Source organism: Gorilla gorilla, chromosome 3 (genome assembly GCF_029281585.2).
Source record: "Gorilla gorilla gorilla isolate KB3781 chromosome 3, NHGRI_mGorGor1-v2.1_pri, whole genome shotgun sequence".
Classification (NCBI taxonomy): Eukaryota; Metazoa; Chordata; class Mammalia; order Primates; family Hominidae; genus Gorilla; species Gorilla gorilla.
In genome coordinates, this window is record NC_073227.2 from 212,198,617 (window position 1) to 212,218,222 (window position 19,606).

General features: G+C 44.3%; 1 protein-coding gene and 1 pseudogene across 4 annotated transcripts in view; both read left to right on the top strand.

Annotated features, from left to right (window-relative positions):
- The first annotated feature begins 4,692 nt into the window (after positions 1–4,692).
- Positions 4,693–19,606, top strand: part of LOC129532895 (solute carrier family 35 member F5) — a 31,804-nt gene continuing 16,890 nt past the window's right edge. For 2 of the 4 annotated variants that reach the window (XM_063705694.1, XM_063705697.1), the window contains exons 1-3: positions 12,500–13,297; positions 16,280–16,367; positions 19,300–19,364. In XM_063705694.1, the coding sequence (XP_063561764.1) occupies positions 13,234–13,297; positions 16,280–16,367; positions 19,300–19,364 (217 nt within the window). In that variant the 5' untranslated portion in view covers positions 12,500–13,233. Of the gene's footprint in view, positions 4,887–10,666; positions 10,905–12,499; positions 13,298–16,279; positions 16,368–19,299; positions 19,365–19,606 lie in introns of those variants that run through there. The other 2 variants (XM_063705696.1, XM_063705695.1) reach the window with 2 other exon arrangements.
- On the top strand, positions 7,237–9,298 carry LOC134758388 (chromosome alignment-maintaining phosphoprotein 1-like; annotated as a pseudogene).

The window sequence follows — 19,606 nt, forward strand, 5'->3', positions numbered from 1 at the left end:
GCTCCCAACTTCATTCATTTTTACTTGAAAAACTCCGTTAAGCATTTATTTAAGGTAGACCTAGTGGTCCTGAATGCCCTCAGCTTTGTTTGTCGAGGAAGCACGTTATTTCTTTTTTCTTTCTGAAGGACAGCTTTGTCAGACATAGTATTAGTTGCTGGCAGTTTTTTTCTTTCAGCACTTTGAATGTATTATTTGATTCTGTCCTGACCTGCAAAGTTTCTTTAACTTTTGACTATTTGATTATATTGTGACTTGGTGAGTATCTATTTGGTTTGAACCTCTTTAGGAATCTTTAAGCTTCATGGATTTAGATTTCTAAATCTTTCCCATGATTTAGGCAGTTTTCAGCCATTCTTTAAATAAGCTTTCTTCTCCTTTCTCTACTTTCCTTCTCAAACTCCCATAACCTAACAATGGTTTGCCTAATGGTGTCTTGTTGGCTTTCTTTTCTCTGTCTTTTTTTCTTTTTTTTTTTTTTTTTGAGACAGAGTCATGCTCTGTCACCCAGGCTGGAGTGCAATGTGTGGTCTCGGCTCACTAGGGTTAGGGTTAGGGTTTTAGGGTTGTTAGGGTTAGGGTTTTAGGGTTGTTAGGGTTAGGGTTAGGGTTTTAGGGTTGTTAGGGTTAGGGTTAGGGTTTTAGGGTTGTTAGGGTTCGGGTTCAGGTTCGGGTTAGGGTTAGGGTTTAGGGTTAGGGTTAGGGTTAGGGATTAGGGTTAGGGTTAGGGTTTAGGGTTAGGGTTCGGGTTCGTGTTTGGGTTAGGGTTTAGGGTTAGCGTTAGGGTTAGGGTTTAGGGTTAGGGTTAGGGTTATTGGTTAGGGTTAGGGTTAGGGTTAGGGTTTAGGGGTTAGGGTTTATGGTTAAGGTTAGGGTTACTGGTTTGGGTTAGCGTTCGGGTTCGGGTTGTGATTGGGGTTGGGGTTTGGGTTCGGGTTAGGCTTAGGGTTAGTGCTAGGCGTTAGGGGTTAGGGTTAGGGCTTAGGGGTTAAGGTTCAGGGTTAGGGTTAGGGTTATTGGTTAGGGTTAAGGTTCGGATCGGGTTGGGGTTGGGATTTGGGTTAGGGTTAGGGTTAGGGTTTGGTGTTAGCGTTAGGGGTTAGGGGTTAGGGTTAGTGTAGGGGTTAGGAGGTAGGGGTTAGGGTTAGGGTTTTGGGTTAGGTTTAGGTTTAGGGAAGGGTTAAGGTTAGGGTTAAGGTTAGGGTTAATGCGTTAGGTTTAGCGTTAGATTACAATTTCCAACCTGTTTTATTTTGTTTTCTTTCTGAGACAGGGTCTCCCTCTGTTGTCCAAGGCTGGAGGGTAGTAGTGCTATCGCAGCTGACTGCAGCCTTAACCTTCCAGGCTGAAGCGATCCTCCCACCTCAACCTCCCACGTGGCTGAGACTACTGGTGCTTGACACTATGCCCAACTAATATTTGGAATTTTCATATACGTGGATTCCAGAGGGGTGACAGCGAAACGTGAGTAAGCATGGATTTTGGTATATGCAGAGATGGGGGGCTGGAACTAATTCTGTATACTGAGGGACGACGACTGTATATGTTTTTACAATTACTCTGTAGGATGCATTGTGTTGCATACCCTTGAAAATAATAATTTTTAATTGAGTGGAATAATAATAATAATATTGCTAAAAGTAGCAGCTGGCCAGGTGTGGTGGCTCACACTGGTAATGGCAACACTTTGGGAGGCTGAGGCAGGAGGATGGCTTGAGGCCAAGAGTTTGCGATAGGCCTTGGAAACAAAGCGGGAGTCACCATCCCTACAGAAAAATACATGAATTAGCCTAGTGTGGTGGCATGTTCCTGTAGTCCCAGCTACTTGGGAGGCTGAGGTGGGAGGATCACTCAAGCCCAGGGAGGCTGAGGCTGCAGTGAGTCATGATCAGGCCTCTGCACTCCAGCCTGGGTGACAGAGTGAGACCCTGTCTCAACACAACAAAAAAGTAGCAGCTAACATCAACTCACCTTTTATACCAGGTGCCTATTGATATCATAGTTTAATTTCTTAGAACTGTTTCTTATTTCACTTACCAACTCTGTCTTCAGTTACTCCCAGATCTTTACTGTGTTTGTGCAGATGACCTTTTGTTTAGATTGAATTGTCTCCCCAGAAGTAAGATTACTGTGAAACATGGTGAATGGACATTCTCATTACCCTTGATGTAAATTGACAGGGTTTTGGGTGCCTCCAAGCTATAATCTTAGCACTTTGGGAGGCTAAGAGAGGAGGATTGCTTGAGGCCAAGAGTTGGAGGAGGCAGTATGGCAGTGTGGTGAGACCCTGTCTCCATTATTTTAAAAAATTGACAGGCTTTACCCGGGAAGGCTTATACACAATTTAAACACCCCTCATAATATAAGAAAGTGCCCATTTCATTGCACCTTTGCCAGCAGAGGGTATTATAATTTAGTAAGTCATTTTTTTTTTGATTATTTTAAATAGACAAAAGACCTCATGTTACTTTATTGTCACATTTCAACATCTTTCCTCAGCTTATTGGCACTATTTCTTTTCTGTCTGTAAATGGTTGTTGCTGTTTTGTTCTTTGAGACAGGGTCTTGCTCTGTCACCAGGCTGGACTGTAGTGGCATAATCATGCGTCACTGCAGCCTTGACCTCCCAGGCTCAAACTTCAGCATTCTGAGTAGCTGGGATTACAAGTGTGCACCACCACTCCCAGCTAACTTTTTTCTTCTTTTGGATAGAGACATGTTCTCACTGTGTTGTCCGGACCGGTCTCTAGCTCCTGGCCTTAAGCAATCCTCCCGCATTAGCTTCTCAAATTGCTGGAATTTCAGGCATGAGCCACCATGCCTGGCCTGGGGTAGTCCCATATTCTCTAGAGTTCTCTTTACTTTGTGCTAGCCAATCACTCATTATGCTGTTCACCTGTTATAATGAATAATTCTCTGTATTAAATTTTACCACTTTAAACTTTTGAGTGGTTTATGCTTCCTGATTGGACTCTGACTAATATGTTAGGAAGGATCCCAGGAGGTAAACCCACACAGATGTGATTTAGGCATAGGTTTGGTTTCCCAGCGGGCAGTGTTGAGCTCTCTGCCAGTGGGAAATGGGATGCTGGTGATTTCCAGTAGGTGACCTCACAGTGACTCAAGCTACCTCTTACTGTTGATTGTGATGAAATGCCAACTGAGGCACATGCCTTGGGAGCTAAGTGGTTGCTGCCCTTGACCACTGTGAAGACTGGTTTGGGAAGGGTCGCTTTGGATGCACTTTAGCAGGGGTCCCCAACCCCTGAGCCATGGAGCCGTAGGGAGCCACACAGCAGGAGGTGAGTGGTGTCGAGTGAGGGAGTGAGGGAAGCTTCATCTGTATTTACAGCCACTCCCCTTTGCTCACATTCCCGCTTGAGCTCCACCTTCTCAGATGAGCAGCAGCATTAGATTCTCATAGGAGAACGCACCCTGTTGTGAACCGTGCATGTGAGGGATCTAGGTTGCGCTGTCCTTATGAGAATCTAATACCTATTGATCTGTCACTTTCTCCCATCACGCTCAGGTGGGACCATCCAGTTTCAGGAAAACGAGCTTAACACGCCCACTGATTCTACATTATGGTGAATTCTATAATTATTTTATTATATATTACAGTGTAATAATGGAAATGAAGTGCCTAATAAATGTAAATGTGCTTAAATCTTTTGGCCCAGCTCCTACCTCCCAGCAGCCTCGCCAGGCCCAGAACTCTCTCCAGTCAGCCTCTACAGGTGAAGCTCATGACTCACAATGGCCTATTTAGGCCCATACCCTACCTCACGGCAGTCTCCGCAGATGAGCCTACTGCCTCACAACAGCCCCCACAGGCACAGCTCCATCGTTACAATGGCCTCTTTAGACCCAGCCCCTGCCTCCCAGCCTTCTCTCCAGGCCCTGAACTTTCTCCATAAGTTGAGGTAGCTGGGACTGTAGGTATACATGACGATACTTGGCTAATTTTTAAATTGTTTTGCAGACATGGGATCTCACTTTGTTGGCCTGGCTGGTGTCAAACTAATGGCCTCAAGTGACCCTTCCACCCCTGCCTCCCATCCTCGAGGTATGTGCCACCACAAGGAGCAGTTGTTCAATTTTCTAAATAAAAAATATCTAAAGTAAGGCTGTGGGATGATGGCAGGAAGATAAAAGAAAAACAGAAGAATAAGTTAAAATGACTTATTCACACATTCTTTTCAGAGCAAGAAGAACTTTTAGTATATACATTCCTTACAAACAAACAAAAGGCCGATAAACAATGTTGTATAGGAACTTCAACACACACTGTACAATATTCCCACTTTGCTGACATAAGTTATGGAAATTTCATGGTTTCCTTGAGTGTCGCTACCAGTGTTTTGCTTCTCTGATGATTTTTATCAACTTCCTCATCTGTTAACTTCTCTCCAAAGTATGTCATGTCACGACATACTGCCACTGCATGAACATGACCAGTGTCTTCCTATTAAACATGTAGAATGCTCTCCTAATTTCTCTTTTTACTCTCTGTCTTTGTGTTTTGCATTTTCCTTACTTTTATTGTCAGAAACTCCAGAAAGTCCGTCGTACTAATTTATCACGATTTGCTTTATTAATTTATACTTTGCTTATATGGAATTTTGCCCAACAGACCTCATTACAATTTCTAACCTGTTTTATTTTGTTTTTTTTTTTTTTTTCTGAGACAGGGTCTCCCTCTGTTGTCCAAGGCTGGAGGGTAGTAGTGCTATCGCAGCTGACTGCAGCCTCAACCTTCCAGGCTGAAGCGATCCTCCCATCTCAGCCTCCCAATTGGCTGAGACTACAGGTGCTTGCCACTATGCCCAACTAATATTTGGAATTTTTGTATACGTGGATTCCAGAGGGGTGACAGCGAAACACGAGTAGGCATGGATTTTGGTATATGCAGGGATGGGGGGGCTGGAACTAATTCTGTATACTGAGGGACGGCGACTGTATATGTTTTTACAATTACGCTGTAGGATACATACTGTTGCATAGCCTTGAAAATAATAATTTTTAATTGAGTGGAATAATAATAATAATATTGCTAAAAGTAGCAGCTGGCCAGGTGTGGTGGCTCACACTGGTAATGGCAACACTTTGGGAGGCTGAGGCAGGAGGATGGCTTGAGGCCAAGAGTTTGCGATAGGCCTTGTAAACAAAGGGGGAGTCACCATCCCTACAGAAAAATACATGAATTAGCCTAGTGTGGTGGCACGTTCCTGTAGTCCCAGCTACTTGGGAGGCTGAGGTGGGAGGATCACTTGAGCCCAGGGAGGCTGAGGCTGCAGTGAGTCATGATCAGGCCTCTGCACTGCAGCCTGGGTGACAGAGTGAGACCCTGTCTCAAAACAACAGAAAAGTTGCAACTAACATCAACTGACCTTTTATACCAGGTGCCTATTGATATCATAGTTTAATTTCTTAGAACTGTTTCTTATTTCACTTACCAACTCTGTCTTCAGTTACTCCCAGATTTTTACTGTGTGTGTACAGATGACCTTTTGTTTAGATTGAATTGTCTCCCCAGAAGTAAGATTACTGTGAAACATGGTGAATGGACATTCTCATTACCCTTGATGTAAATTGACAGGGTTTTGGGTGCCTCCCAGGTATAATCTTAGCACTTTGGGAGGCTAAGAGAGGAGGATTGCTTGAGGCCAAGAGTTGGAGGAGGCAGTATGGCAGTATGGTGAGACCCTGTCTCCATTATTTTAAAAAACTGACAGGCTTTACCCGGGAAGGCTTATACACAATTTAAACACCCCTCATAGTATAAGAAAGTGCCCATTTCACTGCACCTTTGCCAGCACAGGGTATTATAATTTAGTAAGTCATTTTTTGTTTGATTATTTTAACTAGACAAAAGACTTCATGTTACTTGTCACATTTCAACATCTCTCCTCATCTTATTAGCTCTATCTCTTTTCTGTCTGTAAACGGTTTTTGTTGTTTTGTTCTTTGAGACAGGGTCTTGCTCTGTCACCAGGCTGGACTGTAGGAGCATAATCATGCCTCGCTGCAGCCTTGACCTCCCAGGCTCAAACTTCAGCATTCTGAGTAGCTGGGACTACAAGTGTGCACCACCACTCCCAGCTAACTTTTTTCTTCTTTTGGATAGAGACAGGGTCTCACTGTGTTGTCCAGACCGGTCTCTAACTCCTGGCCTTAAGCAATCCTCCCACATTAGCTTCTCAAATTGCTGGAATTTCAGGCATGAGCCACCATGCCTGGCCTGGGCTAGTCCTGTATTCTCTAGAGTTCTGTTTACTTTGTGCTAGTCAATCTCTCATTATGCTGTTCACCTGTTATAATGAATAATTCTCCGTATTAAATTTTACCACTTTAAACTTTTGAGTGGTTTATGCTTCCTGATTGGACTCTGACTAATATGTTAGGAAGGGTCCCAGGAGAGAAACCCTCACAGATGGGATTTGGGCATAGGTTTGGTTTCCCAGGGGGCAGTGCTGAGCTCTCTGCCAGTGGGAAATGGGATGCTGGTGATTTCCAGGAAGTGACCTCACAATGACTCAAGCTACCACTTACTGTTGATTGTGACGAAATGCCAGCTGAGGCAGATGCCTTGGGAACTAAGTGGTTGCTGCCCTTGACCACTATGAAGACTGGTGTGGGAAGGGTCGCTTTGGATGCACTAGAGCAGGGGTCCCCAACCCCTGAGCCATGGAGCCGTAAGGAGCCACACAGCAGGTGAGTGGTGTCGAGTGAGGGAGTGAGGGAAGCTTCGTCTGTATTTACAGCCACTCCCCTTTGCTCACATTCCCGCCTGAGCTCCACCTTCTCAGATGAGCAGCAGCATTAGATTCTCATAGGAGAACGCACCCTGTTGTGAACCGTGCATGTGAGGGATGTAGGTTGCACTGTCTTTATGAGAATCTAATACCTATTGATCTGTCACTTTCTCCCATCATGCTCAGGTGGGACCATCCAGTTTCAGGAAAACAAGCTTAACACACCCACTAGTTCTACATTATGGTGAGTTCTATAATTATTTTATTATATATTGGATATATAATAAATATATATTTATTATATATATTAATATGTTAAATATATTAGTATATTAAATATATTATTATATATTGTAATAATGGAAATAAATTGCCTTCTAAATGTAAATGTGCTTAAATCTTTTGGCCCAGCTCCTACTTCCCGGCAGCCTCTCCAGGCCCAGAACTTTCTCCAGTCATCCTCTACAGACCAAGCTCATGACTCACAGTGGCCTATTTAGGCCCATACCCTACCTCACGGCAGTCTCCGCAGATGAGCCTACTGCCTCACAACAGCCTCCACAGGCACAGCTCCATCGTTACAATGGCCTCTTTAGACCCAGCTCCTGCCTCCCAGCCTTCTCTCCAGGCCCTGAGCTTTCTCAAGTCGACCTCACCAGGCCCAGCTCATGCTTCTTTGCAGCGTCTCCAGGCCCAGCTCCTGCATCTTGGTGACCCCTCCAGGCCTAGCCTCTGCCTCCCGTCGGCCTCTACAGTCCCAACATCTGCCTCACAGTAGATTCTTCAGGCCCAGCATCTGCCTCACTGTGGACCCCCGAAGCCAAGCTCCCAACCTTTCAGCAGCTTCTACACACCCAGCTCCCGCCTGCCTGTGGCCTCTTCAGGCCCATGGGGCTCATTCCTCACAACAGCCTTTCCAGGCCCAGTTTTTCCCTTCCGGCAGCCTCTCTGGGCTGAGAATCTCCTTAAGTCGGCCTCTCCAGACTCACTTGCACCCTCCGGGCATCCTCTCTGGGCCAAGCTCCTCTTCCTGGCTGCGTCTCCAGGCCCGACTCCTGCTTCTCAACAACCTCTTTGGACTCAGTGCCTACCCATCTCCTGGCGTCCTTGGTCGGACCACAGCTTCCTCAAGCCAAGCTCCCCAGGCCCAGGTCAGGCCTCACGGTGGCCTCTCCAGGATGTGCTCCTGCACTCCGATGGCACCTGCAGGCCCCAAATGGTCTCCAGTCGGTGGGCTTCTCCACGCCAAGCTTGGGCCTCCCGGCCACCTCTGCAGGCCCAAGTTGCCCTGAAGTTGGCATCTCCCGGCCGTGCTTCCCAGCAAGTAAGCAAGCTCTTTTGGCTCAACTCCTCCCCAGCTCCCAACCGCCTTTGTAGGTCCCGAGCTTTCTCCAGCCAAGTACTTCGGGCCTAATTCCTGCAGCCCGGTGGCCTGTACGGGCCCAGCAATGGTTGGAGAGTGGCCTCCACAGGTCCCGCTCTTGCCTCCGAGGGGCCTCTCCAGGCCCAGCTCTTGCCCCCATGGCAGCCTCCCGGGGCCAAGTCCCTGCCTGCCTCCCAGCAGCCCGCGTGCAGCCCAGCTCCTCCCTCACGGTGGCCTGTTGATGCCCATGCCTCTGGTATCCTGCCCAGAGGCATGAGCCCCTGCCACACACTGGCTCCTCCCACGCTGAGAGAGGTCAGCGTGAGCCCTTGCCTCACACCGGCCCCTCCCACGCTGAGAGAGGTCAGCGTGAGCCCCATGCCTCACACCGGCCCCTCCCACGCTGAGAGAGTTCTGCGTGAGCCCTTGTCTCACACCGGCCCCTCCCACGCTGAGAGAGGTCAGCCTGAGCCCCTTGCCTCACACCGGCCCCTCCCACACTGACAGAGGTCCATGGGAGCCCCTTGCCTCATACTGGCCCCTCCCACGCTGACAGAGGTCAGCCTGAGCCCCTATCCTCACACCAGCCCCTCCCACGCTGAGAGAGGTCAACATGAGCCCCTTGCCTCACACCGGCCCCTCCCACGCTGAGAGAGGTCAGCATGAGCCCTTGCCTCACACCGGCCCCTCCCACGCTGAGAGAGGTCAGCGTGAGCCCCTTGCCTCACACCGGCCCCTCCCACGCTGAGAGAGGTCAGTGTGAGCCCCTTGCCTCACACCGGCCACTCCCACGCTGAGAGATGTCAGCGTGAGCCCTTGCCTCACACCGGCCCCTCCCACACTGAGAGAGGTCAGCGTGAGCCCCTGCCTCAACAGGCTACCGTGAGGGAGGAGCAGGGTCGCCCGCGGGCTGCTGGGAGTCAGGCAGCGACTTGGGCCTGGGAGGTCGTGGTGGGGCGAGAGCTTGGCCTGGAGACACCCCTGGGAGGCAGTAGCGGGGCCTACAGACTCTGTTCTGCAGCCGGAGCTGGGACTGTTCAGGTACTGGGAGGTGGGATGTGGGTCTGAAGAGCTTGGTTGCAGAAACTTCGGGGTGTACAAACGCAGTCTGGAGCTGAGCCAAAAAAGCTTGTTTGCTGGGAGGCGAGAGATGCAGCCAGGAGAAACAGCTGTGCCTGCAGAGGCCGCCATTCGTGAGGCAGAGGCCGGGCCTCCTCAAATCGGCCTCTCCAGACCCACTTGCAGCCTCCCGGCGTCCTCTCCAGGCCCAGCTCTTCCTCCTGGCTGCATCTCCAGGCCTGACTCTGGCCTCCCAACAACGTCTTTGGACTCAGCTCCTGCCCAGCTCCCAGCAGGCCCAAGTCGTCGTCAAGTCGGCCTGGAATTGGGCCCGGAAGAGCAGCAAGTCGGCCTCCCCGGGCCCAGCTCCGTCCTCTCGGCGGCCTCTCCAGGTGCAAAACTTCCTCGAGTCAGCCTCTCCAGGCCCAGCTCCTCCTGCCTCCCAGTGGCCTCTTTCAGCCCAGACCAGCTCATGGCTCTCGGCGGCCTTCCCAGGCCCTGCTTTTGACTTTTGGTGGCCTCTTCAGGCCCAGAACTTGACCTCCAGTGGGCCTTTGCAGGCCCGGCCTCCTGCCTCTCGAAGGCCTGCACGGGCCCGGACTCACAGCGGACTCACAGCGGACTCTCCATGCCCAGCTAGCTCTCGCCTCATTGTGGCCTCCCGAGTCCAAAGCTCCTGCCTCTCGGCCGCTTCAGCAGGCCCAGCTCCCGCCTGCCAGTGGGCTCTTTAGGCCCAGCTCATTCCTCACAACGGCCTTCCCAGGCCCCGTTTTTCCCTTCCGCCAGCCGCTTGGCCTCTAAGTTGTTTATCTTTTGTGTATAAATCCCAAAATATTGAATTTTGGAATATTTCCACCATTATGTAAATATTTTGGTAGGTGATTTATTTGGGGTGAGTTTCTGCGCCAAGCCCGAATTTTTAATTTTATTTTACTTATTATTTGGTGTTAAACAGGTTTAATGACGGTCATGGCAACTGTTTGGCACAATGAAAAATATCGCCCATGATCAACGTGTTCTGTTGTGGGGAAGGGGGCAAAGGCAGGGTGAATCACTTTCTTAAAAAGTATAGCTCAAGTTGGGAGTGCAGAGGGAATGGGGAGAAAACCCTCCCACTGCCTGTGTCGAAGTGCAGGAGCCCCCACCCCCATACTCACCTGAGTCCAGCCCCTCTGGGGAAAGAAGGGGTGCATGAACTCCCCCTAGTCCGCAGGCACCTCCCTGTGGCCCAAGGCCCTCTTCACACTCCATCTTGTAGCCCCAACAGGAGCTATTTTCCGAAAAGTGAAAAGGTCTGAAGGTCCCACAATTCATGGTATGTACACCTCCCTCACCAGGGACTGCAAAGTGGCCTGGAGCTCCACACTGAGTAGAAGTCTTTGGGCCAGAGTCAGCATCTGGCTGACGGTCCGGATATCCTGGTTGGAGTGATCCTGGTGCTCCCTGCCAGGGCCTGGTGCCGCTTGCTGAAGACCATGACCGCCACTCATGGGCCACCGATGTGGTTCTTTTCCCATTTGTTGGGGCTGCGTCCATCCTTCTCAGAGGATGAGTCCTGTTCCTTGCACAGGGCACTGAGGGACTGGGCCTGACATCATCTGAGTGATAGAGGCAACTGGGTGTCAGGAGACATGATGGAGAGGAAAGCATCATCATGGTCATTCTCTGTCTCACTGTTCAGCAGGGACTCCCCTGAGGGGCCCAGGGCTCCTCCTCCATGGTGGGAGGTGAGCTTTTACCAGGTTCCACCACCCCCAAAGTGTGTGGGGTTGCAGGCCCTGGGCTTTCAGGGCAGGTGGCTCCAGGGGGCCGCCCAGGGTCAACACTCCCTGTCCCACCTGGTGGACGCTCATGAGCAACAGCTGCCAACTTGGCAGGTTGTTTTCTCTGGTTGGAGGCCACTGAGTGACTGGCAGGTTGCTGGGCCTCGTGTGGCTGCAGGGAGGGGTGAGGAAGGGGATGGAGTACCAGGGGAACACGGCCGCAGAGTGACCTTCCACATTCCTCCACACGAACATGCTGACGCCACGGGAGGCCTCACTGAACGCAGGCCTGGGGGCCGAGTACTTGGTCCGGGCAGGGGGTTCCTGGCAGGGGCTCACACCTCCTCGCCCCCTCCTCAGCCAAGGTGGCTTGGGCCCAGAGAAGGGGAGGTTGGAGAGGAGCAGAAGGCCAGGCCTCAAGTTTTGTTTTTTTGTTTGTTTTGTTTTTTGTTTTTGAAATGTAGTTTGACTCTTGTCACCCAGGCTGGAGTGCAGTGGCACGATCTCAGTGGCCTTCATACCTGGCTAATTTTTTGTATTTTTACTGGAGGTGGGGTTTTGCCATGTTGGCCAGGCTGGTCTTGACCTCCCGACCTCAGGTGATCCACCCACCTCAGCCTCCCAAAATGGGATTACAGGCATGAGCCACTGCTCCCAACTTCATTCATTTTTACTTGAAAAACTCCGTTAAGCATTTTTTTAAGGTAGACCTAGTGGTCCTGAATGCCCTCAGCTTTGTTTGTCGAGGAAACATGTTATTTCTTTTTTCTTTCTGAAGGACAGCTTTGTCAGACATAGTATTAGTTGCTGGCAGTTTTTTTCTTTCAGCACTTTGAATGTATTATTTGATTCTGTCCTGACCTGCAAAGTTTCTTTAACTTTTGACTATTTGATTATATTGTGACTTGGTGAGTATCTATTTGGTTTGAACCTCTTTAGGAATCTTTAAGCTTCATGGATTTAGATTTCTAAATCTTTCCCATGATTTAGGCAGTTTTCAGCCATTCTTTAAATAAGCTTTCTTCTCCTTTCTCTACTTTCCTTCTCAAACTCCCATAACCTGACAATGGTTTGCCTAATGGTGTCTTGTTGGCTTTCTTTCTCTGTCTCTTTTTTTTTCTTTTATTTTTTTTGAGACAGAGTCATGCTCTGTCACCCAGGCTGGAGTTTAATGTGTGGTCTCGGCTCACATTGCACTCCAACCTCCGCCTCCTGGGTTCAAGCGATTCTCCTGCCTCAGCCTCCCAAGTAGCTGGGACTACAGGTGTGTGCCACCACACCCGGCTAATTTTTGTATTTTTAGTAGAGATGGGGCTTTGTCATGTTGGACAGGCTGGTCTTGAACTCCTGACCTCTTAATCTGCCTGCCTCAGCCTCCCAAAGTGTTGAGATTACAGGCTTTAGCCACCACACCCAGCCTTCTTTTCTATTTTTTATTCTTTTTTTCTTTGTCCTCTGACTGGATAATTTCAGAAGATCTATATTCAAGTTTACAGATTCTCTCTCCTGTTGAAGTTTACTATTGTGTTATATCACCCAGTCTGGTCTTGAACTCCTGGGCTTAAGAGATCCTCCCACCTTGGCCTCCCAAAGTGCTGGGTTTACAAGCATGAGCCACTGCATCCAGTCAGTCCCAGCACTTTGGGAAGCTGAGGTGGGAGGATGACTTGAGCTTAGGAGTTTGAGACCAACCTGGGCAACGTACTGAGAACTTGTCTCTATATTTAAAAAAAAAAAGTCTTTGGGAGGCCAAAGCGGGAGGATCACCTGAGGTCAGGAGTTCGAGACCGGCCTGGCCAATATGGCAAAACCCCATCTCTACTAAAAATACAAAAATTAGCCAGGTGTGGTGGCACACGCCTGTAGTGGTGGTGCATGCCTGTAGTCCCAGCTACTCAAGAGGCTGAGGCAGGATAATCACTTGAACTGGGAGATGGAGGTTGCAGTGAGCTGAGATCGCACCAGTGCACTCCAGCCTGGGCAACAGAGTGAGACTCCATCTTATAAAAGGAAAAAAGAAGAAAAGAAAAATTCCATATCTGAGTGTTTACTCCTGAGTTTTTGAGACTGTTATTAAGATCGTGCTCTACTGTGATGATTTGGGTTTGTTTGATAATCAGTAAAAAGCATATTCTTTTGGGTGTTCAGCTGCACTGCTTTGGTGTCACAACTGCACATTGGTTTCACAGCTGCAGGACAAATTCGAGCATCTTAAAATGATTCAACAGGAGGAGATAAGGAAGCTCGAGGAAGAGAAAAACAACTGGAAGGAGAAATCATAGATTTTTATAAAATGAAAGCTGCCTCTGAAGCACTGCAGACTCAGCTGAGCACTGATACAAAGAAAGACAAACATCGTAAGAAGCAATAGTTTCTCTTACTATTCTGAGAGCCTTATCATTCTACATCCCATCTTCCTGTGAGATTGTCTTTGTAGCATTTAACTCTAATTGCGGTTCTCTTTTTAAAAATTGGCTTGCTTATTGTATATTTTCCCCAACTAAAGCGTGAACTCCTAGCAGGTCGTGGTGGCTCATGCCTGTAATCTCAGCACTGTGGGAGGCTGAGGTGGGTCAACTACCTGAGGTCAGGAGTTCGAGACCTATCTAGATAGGCATGTGAAATTATCTAGGAAATCAAAGGATTGCAGATGGAATCAGAACCACGTTGCCACAGTTTCATTCTGGCTTCAGCCTTGAGTACAGTATGGACTGAATGGAGACTACTAGGCTCTCAGCCATCTGCTGCATTCTGGTAGTGCTCTACAATCATGTGTCTCTACTACTTCTTTGCAATGTAAATAGTAGTGTAAAACTACTCAGCCACAAGCTCTGAGAGAGATCGAGAGATGTCCTTCTCTTAATAGAGATAAGTCATTTGGTGGAATAACTCTTCGAGTCAACCAGTGTAAGTAACAGAGACACCAAAAACCAGCCATTAGTTTAGTTTGCTTGACCCAGCAATCTACCTCTTAGTATATGCTTTGGTGACACTCATGTACTTATGCACCAGGTGGCAGGTGTGTACTAGAATTAAGATATTCATAGTAGCATTGTTTCAGATAGTAAAAAAGTCTTATCCACAAAAAAATGGATGAATTATCAGTGAAAATTACTGAACTTTGGACACACACACATCCTGCCAACCTTCATCAAAAAAAGTATTATTTCTTATTCTCCATCCTAACCTAGATAAGTGGAAGAGAAGAAAGAATTTTTTTAAAAAAGTCCTGATAGCTGGAAAACTTCCTTCACTGTATCCAAAGTTATGAGAACTCTTTGGGTTGTGTCTCCAAACTGAGATTCAGAAAAGCAATCACAATTAATCAATAAATTATCATTTTCATAGGACATTTCTAAATTTCCAAAGTGAATATAGCCTTTTCTTTTTCAATCCAGCTAGCTAGCTAGGTCCATCCGTATCCATGCACATCATCTGGTTTAATAGATTTCTCATTATGCTGTATTCATCTGTATATATTCTAATGTTGGAGAATTTTCTCAAATTTAAATTTGATTTAGATAAACTTAACAGAGTGTCAGCAGTACTTAGATAAAGCAATTTTTTTTTTTGAGAAATGGTCTCTCTGTCACCTAGGCTGAAGTGCAGTGAGGCAGTTATGCCTCACTGCAGCCTCAACCTCCCGGGCTCAAGTAATCCTCCCACCTCAGCCTCCTGAGTAGCTGGGATTACAGGTGTGCACTACAATGCCTGGCTAATTTTTGTATTTTTTTTTTTGTAGAAATGGGGTTTCACTGTGTTGCCCAGGCTGGTCTTTCTGGGCTCAAGCAATCCACCCACCTCACCCTCCCAAAGTACTGGGATTACAGGCATGAGCCACTACACACAGCCTAGATAAAGCAAATTTTTAAATTGATTTGATACTTGATTTTACGCATAAAAAAAAAACCTGAATGCTAATTGTTAACCAACTATTGTTAAATTTTAAGGGCAATTGGGTAGCATGGTCTTAGGTCTGATTATAAATGTTTGTCTTTTTTGCTAGCCTGTGATTTTTTCAATACAAAGCAGCTTTTAAAACATCTTGTGAGAACGGTATTTAGGAGGAGAACAAAAAAGGGAATTCTGAATTGTAATGACAGATGTAAACATGTCTTTCATTAGGGTTCACTTTGGTTTTCTTTTTCTTTAGTGGTTTTTGGCAAATTTGTCATATCAAGAAGCACTTTCAGACACACAAGTTGCTATAGTTAATATTTTATCTTCAACTTCCGGTAAGAAATTTGTCTTTAAAAATCTGCATTATAAATCAGTGTATGTATTTCTGGTATATATATGTGTACATGTACAACATTTTAATCTTGTTATAGCTTCTTACATTAGTTCTAATATACATTAGTCTATTATAACTGCCTTTTAATCTGTATACAGTCAGGTGCTGCATATGATGTTTCAGTCTACAACAGACTGCATATACGATGGTGGTCCCATAAGATTATAATACTGTATTTTTACGGTACCTTTTCTATGTTTAAATATGTTTGGATACACAAATACTTACCATTGTGTTACAGTTGCCGACAGTATTCAATACAGTAGCATGCCATACAAGTTGGTAGCCTACAAGCAATAGGCTTATAGCATATAGCCTAGCTGTGTAGTAGGCTATACCATTTAGGTTTGTGTGAGTATGCTCTATGATGGTGGCACAAGGATGACATTGCCTAACGACACACATTTTCTCTGTATTTATCCCTGTTGTTAAGCATGACTGTAGTTTCATGCCTTAGCCTGTGCTATTTATGTTCCTTCAAATACTTTACAATATTTTTTATATAACAACATATTACAGTTTTATAGGCTGGCCTTTTGTATTGTAGTTGCCTTTCCCTTCACACATCCTTTCCAGTGATCTTTTTCTAGACCCTTTGGCTAAAATGTAATTGCTTATTTCAGAACTATAATTTGCCCTATGATAGGTATTTTATTTTTAAGATTGAATCACCTTTCAAATCTGGAAGACAAAAGTATTTTTAAAGCTATAAAAATAACTTTAGGGACACAGGCTTGATTATGATGAAGTCAGCATGTTACTCTGAATAAGATTTAAGTTTCCTATTAGTTTAAAATAAATAGGACTGTACTTGATCTGTACTGTTGAAATAAACATGGTTTAGTTTGGAGGCTATTTTATGCATGAACTTTAAACATTTCAGTCTAGTCATTACTTAACTGCAGTCATTTTCTTAGTTAAGAGTGACAAAAATAATTTGAAAGGTAGGTATATAATTTGCTTATTTAAACAATGAAGTTGGTAGTAAAAATGTTGACAGTATTTAAACTGTATGTACCATTTTTAAATTCTTTTCTCCTCATAGGACTTTTTACCTTAATCCTTGCTGCAGTATTTCCAAGTAACAGTGGAGATAGATTTACCCTTTCTAAACTATTAGCTGTAATTTTAAGGTAAGCATATAGTGTGATAGCTAGTTTACTCTGCTTAAAAATACAATATTACAATTTCTGATAGTGGCACCAGGGTAGTTTGTATTGTAAGAACAAAGAAAGATGTGGATAAAAGAAGGCTTCAAGTGGACATGATGCTACTTAGCCCTGTCACATCCTGCACTAAGTTTCTAAACCTTCCTGGGTAGGGTAACCAGAGGGAAAACCCCAAGGCTGCTTTGGTTTCCATTCATGTGTCTGCAGACTCATCAAGTATTGGACTGACGTTCACACTTAATGTGGCAGCTTAATCCTCATAATCTCCCAAGTTTCTATTTCTTTTTCTTAAGGCAATTTCCCCTCTTTGTTTTGATTTTTATTTCTCCTTTTTCTACTTCTCTTAGAAAGCTAACATTCCGTTTTCTCTAATTGTCTAAGCCTCAGGTGATGTTTCAGTTATTTTCTGTATAATTCATTTGGCAGTTTTGCACTACTGCATAATATGAGTGTTGCTGATAACTATACTTAAATATTTTAATTTAACTTTGTGTATGTTTGTCTTGTCTTCCCTACTGGTTTGTAAACCCTTGAAGGCCATAGCCTTGTTTTATATTTGTGTCATCAAAGACCTAGCATAGGGCTTTGCCCATAGACAGTATTGAAAAAAGATATGTTGGTTTAATAAAACTTATTTTATGAAACAAAATCAGAGAAGGTAGCAGGATGATTTGATGGAGAGTAGTGTTTCTTGGTTATCAAAGCTGAGATTGAATAAGAGCTCTGCTGTTTGCCCTGGGGCAGTTTCCTTAAACTCTGAAAGGGTTTCCTAGTTGAGAAAATGATATTATCTATTTTACCTTGCAGCCTTGTTTTAAAGTTTAGTGGTAATAGCTATGAAGTGTCTGGTATTGGGCAATCATAGAAGACTGGTAGCTCTTAATATTAAATGCTTTTCTTTTTTAGTTATAAGAGTGAATTAACCACGGTTGCTCCAATGGGCAGCTGGTTGATCCAACTAATTTATCATTTAGACTTTATGGCCACTAGGGATTTATTCTTTTACATGGTTTACTAATGTTTTAAGCCGAGCAAATTTTTGCATTAGGGAAATATGTTTGTATTGGAGAAGTAAATGAGGTTTTATTTAACTTTATTTAAAATATGTGCTAATTTATAACATTTCTTCGTGGTATCTTAATAAAGACTTGATAAAGAAGGAAATGGATATAAAATATTGAACTTGTAAGTATTTTGACAGAGTACATTACTTCTTCTCATTAAAGTAGGTAGACGAACTGAGGTTGGCAAACTATGTTGGGTCAGCTGCTGGTTTTGTAAATCAGATTGTATTAGAACACAGCCACTCTCATCTATTTGCAAATTGTCTATGGCCATTTTAGCACTACAGAGGCAGAGCTGAATTGCAATACCATGTGGCCCAGAAGCCTAAAATATTTACTATATGTACCTTTAAAAAAAAGTGTTACTTAGAAATTTTTTGAGTAAGTATATGTTCTTAAGAATTATGTATTAAACATTGTTTAATATTTTGTTTTGAATTGGCATTTTACTAAGAGATTCAATTTCTGAGGCTATGAAAAGAATTTTGCATATCAACAATCTTGAAGGGAATCTAAGCAAAGAAATCTCATTTCATCAATTGAGAGACAAGAGTGTGGCCTCAAGCCAAACAACTTTGAATCCAATCCCATCTCCATCATTACTAGTTTTGAGATCTTGAACAAGTTCCTTACATTTCTGTGCCAATTTTCTCGTCTCTATATTGGGGATAATAATAGGATTTCTCTCATAGGATTATTATGAGGATTAAATGAGTAGAAGTTCTAAAGTGCTTGGAACAATGTCTGATACACAACAGGAGGTGCTCGCTATATTTAGCCATTATCATAATCATCATCATTTAAATGGAAACAAAATCCCTGGTTTCTAATATATTGTGGATACTCAATAAATAATAGCTGAATCTGAATATGAACAGTGATTATTACAGAAAATTGTGATGATTTAATTGAAGGGTTTGCATATTTAGTGTAAGGACTACACTTGAGTTCTCACGACATCTTTCCGTAAGGGAATACATATTTTCTTTCATCTTCCTCTCCCACTGCCACACTGGTCTTTCTCATCAGGGTGAGAGAATTAGGCTAATTTTTTTTTAATTAGCAATATCTCATCTACTTGAAAACGTGTTACAATTTATAAGATTCATAGAAATAGACAATGTAAAGAGTTCCCTGAGGACAGGAACCACATCTGTATTGTTCACTTCTGTAACCCAGTGCTTTGCCCATATTAGATGCCCAGAAAATAACAATTGAGTTTATGAATGACCTCTGATATCTCTACATCCTTAATTCAGTCTTATTTTTATCCACTAAAATCATGAGATTAGTGAAATTGTTTAAGCACGTAAGGATAGTTTTACTGTTAATTTAGATTTTACCAATAAGCAAGAATAGTACCATTGGTGGATTTATATGGGTTTGATATATTTGTATAATCCAAAAGAAAGATTGGAAAGGGGTGACAAGTTGGTTAATTCATTCTTAACTGAAAGACAGTGGATAGCATAGCACATAAAAGCACTGGACTCTGGAGTAAAACTGCCTGTATTTCAGTCTCGGCTATGTGATCTTGGTCAAGTTACCTTACCTCTTTATGTATTAGCTTTCACATGTAAAATGGGAATGGCAGTAATAAGACTTCCTTATAAGGTATAATATTGTACATTTTGTGAGGATTAAATGAGTTAATACAAATATAACACTATATTATATTGATATTGTTAGATATTATTATTGAAATTGCTAAATTATTTGATAGTTTTACCCAAAGTTGAGATTAGTCTTGATCACTTATAAATAATTTTTATCTTTATGATTAGCCTTTTCAGAATTCTTTAGCTCATCATTAATGACTGTTATTCTCATAGCATTGGAGGTGTTGTACTGGTAAACCTGTCAGGATCTGAAAAATCTGCTGGAAGAGATACAATAGGTAAGTACTTGACTCTGGATTCTCTCTGTTAGAGTAAACAAGAAAGTTACATGTGCGTGCTCATGTGCACAGATGAACGTACGAAGGGTAGGCACTAGCAGGGTGTTTTTTTTTTTTTAACTTTTCCTTTGGAAATAACATAAAAAATGCGTATTTTAGTGAATTCTCATAGCCTTCACCCAGATTTTTCAAATGTTAACAACTTACATAAATATTATACAGTTATAAAAATCAGAAATTAA